This window comes from Hippocampus bargibanti, linkage group LG06 (genome assembly GCF_051943395.1).
Source record: "Hippocampus bargibanti isolate YZ-2025 linkage group LG06, ASM5194339v1, whole genome shotgun sequence".
NCBI classification, from domain to species: domain Eukaryota; kingdom Metazoa; phylum Chordata; class Actinopteri; order Syngnathiformes; family Syngnathidae; genus Hippocampus; species Hippocampus bargibanti.
In genome coordinates, this window is record NC_142739.1 from 16,834,635 (window position 1) to 16,848,577 (window position 13,943).

Below are 13,943 nucleotides of genomic sequence, written 5' to 3' on the forward strand. Positions count from 1 at the left end.
ATTATTTTGTCGAAGTAGACCTCAAGGGTGGTCCGGTATCAACGTTTTAGTTACAAACCTACAACTATGTAAGATGAGATATATTGGTTGAATAGGTTGAACCGAATAATTCAGGTAAAAGAAGAGAACTGTTCCAAAACAATGCAGTTCTCCTCTCTTGCAGGTTGGTGGGATGACAAATGTTGGACCTGCTGATCTGTTGCTGAGGTATGTAGAACTTGACGAGCTCGCACAGACCACATGGACCCCTATGGACGAAACTTAACAGGTTCCTTTGGCACTTTTGCCCCACAAACACATACATCACAGGTCTGTGGAGGTGAGCATAGAACTCTGTGATTTGTACAGTCAATCTCATGACTTTGCTGCTGTTGCCCTCTGTGTATATAGACTTGCAAATGCTCCAGCGCTTTAAACAAGCCACATTGTCGGGCACCACATTAGAAGATTGTCACTACAATGACCACCAACTAGATGGTCTACCTTTTAGATGACTGGCTGGAAAGCAGCCGGGAGATGATTTGTGAATATCAAAAAGCCACGATAAACATAGGAATGACTTGGCCGAAAATTTTCATTTCCAAGAAGCCAAAAACCAACCTGAAGTGAATGTCGGCATTGTCCGAGTTGAGTGTGGAGTTCATGCGGTCAGGCATCTCTTCTCTAATGATGACTTTTGGAAAAGAGGCCAAAAGCCCAGCTCACCAAGTGACACCTCAGACAATAATACAGAGGGAGCTTGTGCATTCCCTCATGGCGTAAAATGCGTGCTCGATTGCCAAATATCCGTCGATGCTCATTACCACGATGAAACAAATGCTGACATACTGTAGATACTATGCAGTAAATCTCCAGGAGATTTCATCAGTGGGTGTTAAAGTTGGTCTCAAATAAGCAAAATGATGAATGTTAACACATCTATCCATGCATCTATCAACTTTCAACATTGCTTATCCTAAACATGGCCACCCGGAGTATACATACATATAGGGAAAAGTCAAGTCAAGCTTTCCTGTCAAATAATGTCTATGTCCCACATACAGGCAGCAAACTGAACTGCATAAAAAATACATGAAGACACAAATATATAAACAGACACAAATAAAACAATAAATAGCAAGTACGTAATAGAAAACCAAGGGCACTTGTGATTATTGTGGTTTAAAGCTTATGTAATATAAGTTCTTTAAATGCAATAATCAAATGTAAGATGCTGAGGGAGGGTCACAGTCTGTGGCAGGAGGCAGTGGTAGAAGGTGGAGCGGGAAGAACAGGGAGGGAGTTGAATCATTTGACCGCCTGGTGGAGTAAGCTGTATTTGAGCTGGCTGGCTAGCAGCACAGAGACACCACAGTCCCCTCCCTGGCGGACAGCAGGTGAAAGAGGCTGTGAGATGGGTGGCTGGGGTTACCTGCGATCCAGAGGGCTTTGTGGGTCAGACCAAAGTTGTACATGTCCACAAGGGAGACAATCGAGTCACCATGCACTCACTGAGTGCATGGTGACTGATATGCTGCCTACATAGTCGTCTGGCTTGTGTACCACTTACACCATTCGCTACAATTTACTACAATATGATGTTTGGTTTTGGCTTCTTAAGGGGTCACATTTAGTGTGCAATAAATGTTAACTGTTTCACTTTCAAAATGCGTGGTTGATGCTAATTGTGTCAAAATTAAAAAAACACAGAGGAGTCATGATCTGTGTTTGAATTTATTATTGTTGAAAATGCATTTAATTTTGTTGCATTTTAATGTCATTTTATTTCTACAGTAGTTCTACGCTTTTCTTACATTTTTAACTCCACTGTAAGAAGATAAAAATCAAATGTTGCTTTCTGTATTTATATAAAATATCTGCCCGATCAATGACAAATGATGTTTCATCAAAAAAATAGCATTTAGAAAAGCTTGAAATGAAACCGTAATATAAGACAGAGACTAATAGATTTGTTGTATGTATAACTAATTTATTTTTCAATAAAGTACTGTATGTGAGCAAGACAGATGAAACGAAATTAAACATGTTAAAACTGATAAACCACCAAAGACCCAAGGGTAGGTATAAAAATAGTAGTATAAGCACTCATGTCATAAAATTAGAACCAAACTGAATTGATAACTTTATTCACTTACTTTTTCGTTTTCTAATATGTTTATCCTCACAAAGGGTCGCTGGCATGCCACAGCCTATTCTGGTTGTTCTCGGGCAGTAGGAGGAGTACATCTTGACATGTAGTATCATATCACAAAACATGAATAAGACCCTCCGATTTCTCAAGAAAGACATGTCAAAAATTAGATTAGATTACATTAGCCTTTGTTAGTCTCACGGTGGAGAAATGTACAAAATTGTACGCTGTAAATTGTACATGCTCATGAAATCTGTATTGGATTGGATTTGCCTTTATTAGTCTCGCAGTGGAGAAATTTACATTTCACAGTAGCAAAGTGATGAAAGGAATGAAAGTCTCATCTCATCTCATTTTCCGTACCTCTTATTCCTCATTAGGGTCGCGGGGGTTGCTGGAGCCTATCTCAGATGTCTTCGGGCACGAGGCGGGGGACACCCTGAATTGGTTGCTAGCCAATCGCAGGGCACACAAAGACATACAACAGTCAGATTCAGTTACTTTTTAATAATCACAAGTCCTGGACAAAAAAAACAATCAATTCCGATTTTTTTTTCACAACCTTTTGAAGCAATAGCTGAAGTAAAATTCTCAACAAAACGTAAATTCTACACTTGTGAATTTTGACTTTGGACCCATTGCAGTTTTGATGGCTTTCTATCCAGAAACCTTTTGGGCTGTATAATCATAGTTTGAGGCTGGCTGAAAGGAGGAATTTGAAGGAAGGGAGGAAAGGATGAATGAAGGATGGATAAATTGACATATGAATTGAGAGATGAATGGGGAGATGATAAAAATGCTCCTACTTGGACATGACTGAACACTTCCGGAAAGAGTAGCCTGATGAGTGCCTGCGGAAGATTTTACTTCCAGGCACACATTTAATCAGATGTACGACGCGCCTCATGAATTTCTGTCCAACAAAGGCATATATGATGGGATTAACGCAGCAGTGAGTGAACGCAATTGTCTCACTGACTGATACTGACAGTTTTAAATGTTTCAAAGTCACAGTCATTTAGGAAATGCCATTCAGAATGCAAAAATCTAAGAAAAAGTACAATGTTATACGGTGTCCATAAGAGGAAGAAGACAACCACGATTGAAATGATCAACTTGACTCCACGTTGTTTCTTTGCACTCTTTATCCTCATCAGGACTTGTATGATCCTAGACCTAGACTCTAAGATACTCTAGGACCTAGAGTAGCAAGGAACCATAACCAGTAGAGGAAGCACCAGTGCCAAAATGTTTTTTTGTCGCAACAGCGTACACGTGCATGGCATCATTACTTAATTCATAAGTGCAACCTAGCCCGTTGGGTTGCATTGTCTCTAATGTGAAGATGAAAGAAGGAAGGGAGACGCAGAAGCTCAGCACCCAAAAAGCCACAGTGAAAATGGACCCTATCCAAACAGTTTGGTATTTAACCACCTTGACATCATGCATGATCACCATGTAGCGGTCCAATGTCATGACAACCATGAAGAATATGCTGCAGAAGAAGGCAGTGCTGACAGAACCACCAATAAAATGGTGCAAAAAGTCACCGTGGGTCCACTGCTTGACCAGAGTGTAATGCGTGTAGAGTGGAAGTGTGATCACAAAGAGAAGATCAGCCAGAGCTAAGTTGAATAGACAAACATCTGTCATTGTTGTCTCCTTCCGATGTTTAATCAGGACACACACCACCAGGCCATTACCTTTAAAGATGTAGACGGAAATGTGATTAGACGAACATGTTCGGATTTTTAATCAAGCAGGATATCTGATGATTACCTAAGAAGCCAAATTGGATCACCAAAGAGTAGAGAATAACGATGAACACTCTGCAGAAGTCCATCATGCCACCACTGTCGCAGGGAGAAAACACTTCAGCTCCAGATTCGTAGTAGTCTGAATAATCATATTCGGTCACCGTCGTCTCAGTAACACTTGCTTCTGCAAGAGACAATGTTTTGCATGTCCTCGTGTCATTTACATGTGGTGACAACTTTTGTTTCTTTTAATCAGAGCTCACAGTAGGTCAAACAGTCATATATAACCTTACAAGCTCGAGACAGTTTTTATTTCAAGGTGATAAATGCAGTTTTGTGTCATCGAATATTTTAACAGGTATTTATTTTGCTTTATTTCACTCTATTCCTTATTGAGCTATCTCCAAACAATAGTTGAAAGTGTTGTTTTTCTCAGTAAGATGTCAAGGGGTTGTGAAGTTGAGAAGTGTCTTTGTATCTTCAGTGTGAGGAGGAACCGAAAATACGGCTGCTGTTTCCATTTATTTAGATCCTTGTCAGGTGTGAACCCTTTGGATCTAGAGAGAACATAAATAACGGAAGAACAACAACAAGCATATATACTGATCCAATTTTATTGGTTGATTGTTTAATTTAGTGAAAAGATAAATGCAACATCAAATACATTAAAAAAAATGTATATCTTGATTCTGTACAGTTTACACACTCAAAGGGAATAGGAAGAAATCAAATATTTATCTACGAGAAGGTTTCTTCAGCCGTCATCTGTACAAAAGTGAAGGTTTCGGACGTTTCGCCTCCTATCCAAGAGGCTTCGTCAGCGCTGACGAAGCCTCTTGGATAGGAGGCGAAACGTCCGAAACCTTCACTTTTGTACAGATGACGGCTGAAGAAACCTTCTCATCGATGGACCACTCCTGTACGACTGAGAGCTTACACAGACGAATATTTATCTATGTACAACAAGCAACTTACATATACTTATTTGTTAGTACATGTATGTATGTAATTGAAGTGTGGATGTATATACTGTATGTGTGTATGTTTGTATATCTGTATGTGTGTACGTGTGTATGTGTGTATGTGTGTGTGTGTGTGTGTGTATGCGTGTGTGTGTGTGTGTGTGTGTGTGTGTGTGTGTGTGTGTGTGTGTGTGTGTGTGTGTGTGTGTGTGTGCGTGTATGTGTGTGTGTGCGTGTGTGTAAGTATTTGTGTATATATGTATGTGCACATGTATGTATGTTGTGCAACGTTCAGTGCATGTTTTGGGGCTGGGCTTTGGGGTTGGGCAGAGTGCCCAGTTAAATAATTTTGTGTTTTCTGGATTTTTCTGAGAAGGTGATTGCAACCACCTGGGAATGGCCAATTGCCGCTGCGACCTGATTGGCCAGAAGCTCAGGTGAAGCACCTTTAAAACCAGACTGAGCCAGTCACTTCGAGGAGGGTGAAGGGGGAGAAAAGACAGCCTGGAGAGCAGTGTTACCTGTGGTCAGTCGAAAACTGATATCCATTGAGACTTCAAATAAAGAAAACTCACAATACCCTTCCTGGATCTGGCTGAGGGAACTTTTATCCACCTGCTTGCTGTCTCGCCGCACAACAGTTCCTGTTTGTTTGTTAAAACTGCTAAGTTTTGTTATTAAAAGACCGACTCGCTATACCAGCGACTTAGCGCATCATTTGTCACGCTGAATGACATTACATTGGTGACAGATGCGCCGGATTTCCCGTCGTACGTCCAACTGTTAAAAAAAAATGTTCGGCAATTTTGCTACGGTAAAGGAGGAGGCCGTTCAGCACGGCGACCTGGCTGCTATAAAGGTAAAGGAAGAAGCAGTGCCATGCGTGATAGACATGCCATTGTCAAGTGGCACAGAGCGAGGTCATGTTTATGCTGATTATGCTGGCAATCCGTCCCGAAGTGAGCACGAGGCCGCCATTATGGCGCCACGCCGGGATGTAGCGGCCACGAGGGGTGACGTAAACATTGATGGCGGCGCCCTGGCGGTGGCTTGGCCCCCCATGAAAACCCCCAAGTTCTCCGGGAAAGGAAGTTGGGAGGCTTATCGGGCCCAGTTCGAATTGGTGGCAGACGCGGTGGACTGGCCAGACAAGGTGAAAGCGGCACAGTTGGCACTTTCAGTAACCGACGAGGCTACTTCCTGTCTGATGCTGCTGAGCCCCGGAGAGAGACTCCATTACAGCGTGCTGGTGGGCACCTAATAGAGGTGTTTCGGCGAGTTTAATTTGAAGGACTCCTTGCGCTGCGAGCTAAAACAGCGTGAGCGACATCCTGGGGAGCCGCTGCTTTGCCTTGTGCATGAGATTGAGAGCCTCGGCCGCCGGGCATATGCTGGAATGCCAAAGTACATCCAAGATGAATTTATCCGTGACCAGTTCATCCAAGCACTCAGACCGGATTAACTGTGCCTGCACGTCCAGTTTACCCACCCAGCGGCGCTCGGAGTACACTCGCTCTTGCTATGGAGAGGGAGTTCACAGCCAGAGGAGTACTACCGACTGCGGCTTGCCCCGTTTTGGCGACCTCGCTGTCAGGAGGTGAGGAGTGCCGGCCAGCATGGATGGATGAGTTGGTGTGTGCAATAAATACCCGCCCAGCACTAAGGGAGGAAGGAAGTGGTCGACGTGCTCGTCCTGCTGTCTGCTGGGGGTACGGCCAGCCAGGTCGCTGCCCAAAGATGTTGAACCATCAGGGAAACGGGAAAGGGTCTGCGTAGCCTGGTCAATGCGGACCCCTCCAGTGATTAGCCGGAAATTTCAATCTGCACGCGAAGAGAAAGAGATCATGGTGGGGTGGACAGACGTGGGGGACCCAAGTCATGTTTGCGTGCAAATTGGGGACATTTCCTGTACAGCCTTGGTGGACACTGGGTCCTCAGCCACAATTGTGAGGCCTGACGTTGTTCCAGCGGGAACCGTCTTAAAATCGACCCTCACAAAACTGAGGACCGTGACCGGTGAAACGGCCAAGATGTAAGGTGAAGGGACATTTGTTTGCACTCTGGGGAGTTTGTCGACAACCCACTCAGCTTGGGTAGCTGACGTGAGTGACCCCTGTATCTTGAGACGGGACTTTTTAAAAGCCGCAAAATGCGTGGTGGACTTGGGATCTGGAGTGCTCACCCTGCCGAGCGGTCAGCATGTGGAGCTGATCACGGCATCTTGGCAGAGTGCACCAGAGGTGGCCATCAACACGGCAGAACCGTCAGGAGAGAGCACGGATGCACTGATGACCCAAATCAGCCTGACCAAGACAGCAGCAGTGCTGACTCCTCAGCTTTCGACGATACATCGGGGAGAGTGCACTTGCCCTGTGATGGACTGCCCACCGGGGGGGCCAACTACATCCAACCCAGCCATGTATGTGAATTTGGCAGAGAACTGGGGCTATCTGGTCCATTTAGGAGAAGAACTGTGATGGCTTAGGTGTCGAGCAGCAGGAACAGTTATGGCAGGTACTGTGGGAATTTAATGACATTTTTGCTCTCAGTGAGAATGAGGTGGGCCTCACTCACTTGGTCGAGCGCCACATCGACACGAGTGAAGCGCGACCAGTGAAGGTTCGTCCTCTAGCCCAGCAGGATCCGTGCAATGCTCATGGCAGGGATGATCGAGCCCTCCGACAGTCTGTGGGCGTCTGGCGTGTTCATGGTCCTCAAGAAAAAGCGCACTAAATTGCCGTTTTGTGTGGACTACAGACCGCTCCATAAGGTGACAAAGAAGACTGCTACCCACTACCACACGTAGACGAGACCTTGGATCTGGTCTCGGGTTCGGCGTGGTTCTCGTCACTTGACGCGGAGTGGCTACTGGCAAGTCCCTCTCACCACAGAGTCCAAACCTAAGACGGCATTCTGCACCACCCGAGGACACTGACAGTTTAAGGTCATGAGTTTTGGCCTATGCAATGCACCAGGGACATTTGAGCATTTGATGGACACAGTACTCACAAACATTCCGAAGCAAAAGTGCCTGGTGTATTTGGATAATGTCCTCATCCATGGTAATTCTTTTCAAGCGGCAATGGAATCTCTGATACTGGTACAGGGGAAGATTGCAGCAGCTAGGCTGCACCCAGTTAAGTGGCACTTCATGTAGCAAAAGGTGGAGTTCTTGGGCCATCTGGTGGACGGTAAGAGCATCAACACGCTGGAGGAGATAGCACAATCAAAGACTGGCCAGTACCAAGGGACTAGAAGCAGTTGAAAAGGTTTTTGGGACTAGCGTCGTAGTACAGGCGGTTTGTGAAAGGGTTTTCTTCCATTGGAGCACCCTTGTTCCGCTCCTGAAAGATAATGAACCCTTCGTGTGGCTGCCGGATTGTCAGGAGGCATTCTTCAGCCTAAAAAGAGCCCTCATGAACGCTCCCGTCCTCACCCCTCCTGTTCCATCCCTGCCTTTTTTGCTGGACACGGACAATGTCGGCATGGGGGAAGTATTGTCACAGGTGGGGCCGGAAAGGGAGCCAGTGGTAGCCTATTTGAGCCGCACTTTCAATAAAAGTGAATGACGCTCCTGCGTTACAAGACGTGAACTGCTAGCATTTGTTCTGGCGACACGCCACTTCAAGTACTACCTGTGTGGCATGCCCTTTACCACCAGAACAGATCACGCCACACTGCAGTGATTGATGTCGTTCAGGGAATCAGAAGGCCAAGTAGCACGGAGGCTCAAGGAGCTGCAACCATTTCACTTCACTGTGGTGCATTGGGCTGGGGCTCAGCACGATAATGCACATGCCCTTTCCTGGCGGCCATGTTTCATTAGTGGCTGCAGCTATTGCGACCGACGAGATGCCAGTGAGTTGGAGCTTTGCAGGGAAGCGGCTGCTGCTGTGCCGAGATGCTGCACTCTAGACCCTAGACAAATTACGGCCCGCGGGCCATTTGTACGTCCCTGTCCGGCCCGCGTGAGGCCAATCATAAACGCCATAAATTAAACAAAAAAATGATTTAACTCTACGTCTTACGTGTATATACGCGAGAGTCTTACCTGTATACACGGAAGTGAGTGAAGGCGATTCTGTTCGCCAGGTTACCCTCAAGGCTCAAGATGTCGGCACACCCCAAGAAAAGAAAAGTTGATAACAAATGCCGTATTTTCAACAAGACATGGACTGCCAAATATTTCTTTACAGAAATTAAAGGTAAAGCAGTGTGCTTAGTCTGTGGTACACAGGTTGCTGTTTTAAATAATATAATTTGAATCGCCACTACACGACCAAGCATGAAGATAAATACAGAAATCTGTCTGGTGAAGAGCGTGCAAGGGTGTCTGATGCATTGCTGGCAAAACTACAAACCCAACCAGGATGTTTCACTAAACTTCACACTCCCAGAGATGCAGCCGTCGTGACATTATGTCATTTCTCACAAAATCGCCAGAAAAAGTAGGGCATTTTCCGACGGAGAGTTTATTAAGGAGTGTTTATTGGACTCTGCTGCGCTGATGTGCCCAGAGAAAAAGGGCGCGTTTCAGAACGTTTCACTCTCCCGACGCACTGTAACGAGGCGGATTGAGGACATCGCGGGAAACTTAGAGCTTCAGCTGAAGAACAGAGCGGCCGATTTTGACTTTTTTTCTCTGGCTTTGGATGAGAGCTGCGATGTACGTGACACCGCCCAGCTGCTCATCTTCTTACGTGGGATAACCGCAGACTTTCAAATCACGGAGGAGTTGGCAGCCATGCAGTCAATAAAAGGGACAACCACTGATGACTTGTTCAGCGAGGTAAATGCATGTATGACCATGTTAGGACTGAAATGGGACAAGCTTGCAGGTGTGACAACAGATGGTTGTCCAAATCTAACCGGGAAAAATGTTGGACTTTTAAAGAGAATGCAGGATAAAGTGACAGAAATGAACCCTGATCAGAAATTGACATTTTTGCATTGTATCATACACCAGGAAGTGTTGTGTAAGACAGTGTTAAAAATGAAACATGTCGTTGATGCTGTCACTAAAATAGTTAATTTCATCTGAGCGAGAGCTTTAAATCACACACAGTTTGTTGCTTTGTTGGAGGAAAATGAGGCTGAACATGGTGACATAAGCTATCACTGCACTGTTAGGTGGCTCAGCCTTGGCAAGGTTCTGAAAAGTGTCTGGGACCTGAGAAACCAGATTCAGGAGTTCTGTATTCAGAAAGGTCATGACGTCCCAGAACTTTCAGATAACGACTGGTTGGCAGACCTCTGATTCGCTGTGGATGTGACTGCACTAATGAACGAACTAAATGTCAAAATGCATAGCAAGGGCCTTTTTGTGCATGAGATGTACAGTGCAGTGAAGGCTTTCATGAGAAAACTGCAGCTTCTCTCAAGCCAAGTGAAGGTCAATATTCTGACCCACTTGCCAACACTTAAGGAAGCCAAAAGATCAGGTGATCACCTCCAAAAGTACTCAACCACGTTAGAAGCATTGCATGCAGAGTTTTCAAGGCGATTTCAAGATTTCAAAACTCTTGATAGTGAAATGCACATGGTTTCTTCTCCCTTCAACTGCAGTGTGGATGATGCACCAAGTGAAGTTCAGATGGAACTCATTGATCTGCAGTCTGACACACTTCTGGCAGATCACTTCAAGTCAGTCTCACTGCTGGACTTTTACTCCGCCCTCAAAGAGGAGAATTTTCCACACTTGAGGAGGCATGCTCAGAGGATGCTAGTCCTCTTTGGATCTACCTATCATTGTGAACAGACATTCTCAGTTATGAAGTTCAACAAATCCAAACACAGATCCTCTATGACTGATGACCACCTCTCAGCTGTCCTTCGGATAGCCACTTCAGACATTCCGCCAGATTTCAATGCCCTTGTTCAAGCCCAGAACAGACTGGATTATTCTCACTGAAGAGGTAACATGAGGTGGAAAACATTACAAGTTATTGTTTGTGGAGATTAACAAGTTAAAAATAAATTGCACTGGTTCAATAATTGTTTTTCTTATTTAACCAATACACCACAATTTCACATAACCTAATATAAATATTTACAGAGTGCTTTATTCTTCTGATTATCAGTACCAGCTATTCAAAATATTTAATTTGAGAATTTACAATGAAAGAAAGTTGGTGGCCCTCTGACACAATTCAGGTTTCTCATGCGGCCCCTGATAAAAATTAATTACCCACCCCTGCCCTAGAGGCGGCAGACACTGCAGAGTGGGCTTCAAAACAAGAGGAGGACCACAATCTATGTATGTATGTATGTATGTATGTATGTATGTATGTATGTATGTATGTATGTATGTATGTATGTATGTATGTATGTATGTATGTATGTATGTATGTATGTATGTATGTGTGTGTGTGTGTGTGTGTGTGTGTGTGTGTGTGTATGTGTGTATGTGTGTACGTATGTATGTATGTATGTATGTATGTATGTATGTATGTATGTATGTATGTATGTATGTATGTATGTATGTATGTATGTATGTATGTATTTGGATCGTTCATACAATAGCCTGCTTAGGCAAAACAGGTTAGGCAACATTCGTAATGCTGATGAAGTGATGCCGGTGGGAGTGGGGGAAATGGGCCAGTCGTTAGTCAGGAATGTAGGAACAATCAGTGGGGCCACAGGGAGTGGTCCTCTGCTCCCCCCAACCTGAGAGTAGGGACCTATCATAGCTGTGTCCGCCGCCGCCATGGCTGGACATTAGGGATATATAAATAGGGCCGATACAACCAGTCAGACTTTAGTTCGCTGACGAAGCCTCTTGGATAGGAGGCGAAACGTCCGAAACCAAATTTGTACAGATGACGGCATGCACGCACACACGCACGCACGCACGTACGTACGTATGTACTTATGTATGTATGTATGCATGTGGAATGAAACTAAAAGTTCTGAAGACACAAGAAGGAGAGGAGTAGCAGTACCTTACATTGCAGGAGTTTCTGAAAAACCACAAAGACTCCTTTGGCATCACAAAATTCCTACTTATTTCATTCAAACCGAAAAACACTTTAAGGCAAAAATTAGTGCATCCAAAATCGGCAGTACATATGCACCAAAAAGCTAGCAACCCCTCATCTGACGACAATGAGGTTAAAATCTTAGCGAAAGAACATAGATGGTTTCAAAGGGGAGTAAAAGAAGTGATTCTCATAAAACAGCTAAATCGATATGGTGGGGTGAGGTTCAATTTAGATCGTTCGTATAACAGCCTGCTTAGGCATCATAGGATTAGTGATGATACCGGAGCAAGTGGGGCAATCAGGCCAGTCGTTAGTCAGGACAATAGGAACAATCAGTGGAGCCGCAGGGAGTAGCCCTCTGCTCGCCCCAACCTGAGAGCAGGGACTTATCATAGCAGTGTCCGGCACCGCCATGTCTGGACCAGTGGCGGTCTGTGTATTTCACACCTAGGCCTTCAGTGAAGTCCTGCTTAGTCCGACTTGAACAAATATCCCTCGTAATACCATAATTTATGACACAACGGCTGGAGATATCATTTACAAAAGCACACGCATGCAGTACTGGGCGTGGCATCACCTTAATCGTCTACAACACAGGCTATTTTCCGGATCAATTACACATCAATAAATCTGCATCAGCAATTAGAACTTGTCACTATACGTGATACTGCAAACAATAAAAATAAAAGGAAATTTAAAATCATTTGTCCACAAAGTTTTATTAAGTCCACCAAGAATACGCAATCTTTAACAAGATTTTACGCTAAATTACAAAATGTCAGTCTAATATAAGAAAAACAACAAGACGTTCACAAAACGAACTATTTGTTGAAAATAAAAGTAAACAAATCTTTTTCATTTGTTCTTGAGAATAGGCCTACATGCGACAGCGAGTTGTCCTCTCCTTCAGCCATTGTGGATTAAAAAAGCGAGTAGATATACTTGGTTTTTCTGCTCACGTTTCCGGGTCTGATCTGGTGTAGCTTGGTTGATTTGCATAGCGCTGCCTCCGCTGAGGGCTGAGGTAAAGTGAGTATCCAATCACAGGACACGTACATGTCATGTTCAACGCGAGGCCCTCTAGCTGGCCTTACTGTGCCAACTCGTGATCTGATTGGCTATTGCAACTATATATCAACTACATGTGCCCGTTCATGTACAGCGCACAGACACCCTCACTGTTGATTCTGAAGGCGTCGGTCAGATTTCATACAGCCTGGCGACACAAGCTAGCTGAATTCTGATTGGATTAAAAACTCTGACCTAAAACTACAACACTGAAAGGTACGGAGCCCCTAAGGGGACATCGAAGAAAAAAAAAAAAAACTTTGCGAGATCTCGCAAAACTTTGCGTTCCCTCGCAAAACTTTGCGTTCCCTCGCAAAAGTTTGCGTTCCCTCGCAAAACTTTGCGTTCCCTCGCAAAACTTTGCGTTCCCTCGCAATACTTTGCGTTCCCTCGCAATACTTTGCATTCTCTCGCAAAGATTGCGAGATCTCGCAATCTTTTTTAAAAAAATGTGCGTTCCTGTACTTCCGGGTCAGCTTGGCTCAGGTAGACGGTCGCGCGCGCTGCTTATTGAGAGAAGGTAACAACTCGGCGCATCATGGAGGAAGACTTGGAACACTTCTTGCAGTCAAGAAACGTCCCTCACGTGGACATTGCACGTATGAAAAGCGACAAGGTGGGCATACAGCTACAAAGTCTGATGTAATAAGCAAAACAAGAGAAACATGGACATTTTTTTTCGAAGTAGTATTGGTAGTAGGTCAATAAAGTGAAAGTGAAGCTAACATTTCTATCTACTCTACCTGTACTGTTAATTCTATTTTAATAATGAGGTTATTAACACAATTTAAAATCGATATTACAGTTAGTAATTGGGCTGCCGCTACCTAATATACTATTCTCGTGTAATACTGAATACAAATAATGATGACTGTAGTGTCCCATCACTCATGTGAATATGTTAAATGTATTAAAAGTTATTGATAATTAAATAAACATGTCAAGTATTTATTCTCACAATTTATCTTTGCAGGTTGACATGGCAGTAATTGCTATGATGACCGAAGAGCAAATGGGCAAATATATCACTTCTTATGGTGATCGA

General features: G+C 44.2%; 1 protein-coding gene and 2 pseudogenes across 1 annotated transcript in view; 1 reads left to right on the top strand and 2 right to left on the bottom strand.

Annotated features, from left to right (window-relative positions):
• Positions 1-64: 64 nt before the first annotated feature.
• LOC148896619 (putative C-C chemokine receptor type 3) lies at positions 65-1,454 on the bottom strand (annotated as a pseudogene).
• Positions 1,455-3,324: 1,870 nt separating this feature from the next.
• LOC148896620 (C-C chemokine receptor type 2-like) overlaps positions 3,325-13,943 on the bottom strand; it is a 28,914-nt gene continuing 18,295 nt past the window's right edge. The window contains 3 exon segments of the mRNA XM_088998469.1: positions 3,325-3,387; positions 3,389-3,834; positions 3,911-4,072. Coding sequence (XP_088854595.1) covers positions 3,325-3,387; positions 3,389-3,834; positions 3,911-3,977 — 576 coding nt within the window. The 5' untranslated portion in view covers positions 3,978-4,072.
• Positions 9,358-10,761, top strand: LOC148896621 (general transcription factor II-I repeat domain-containing protein 2A pseudogene; annotated as a pseudogene).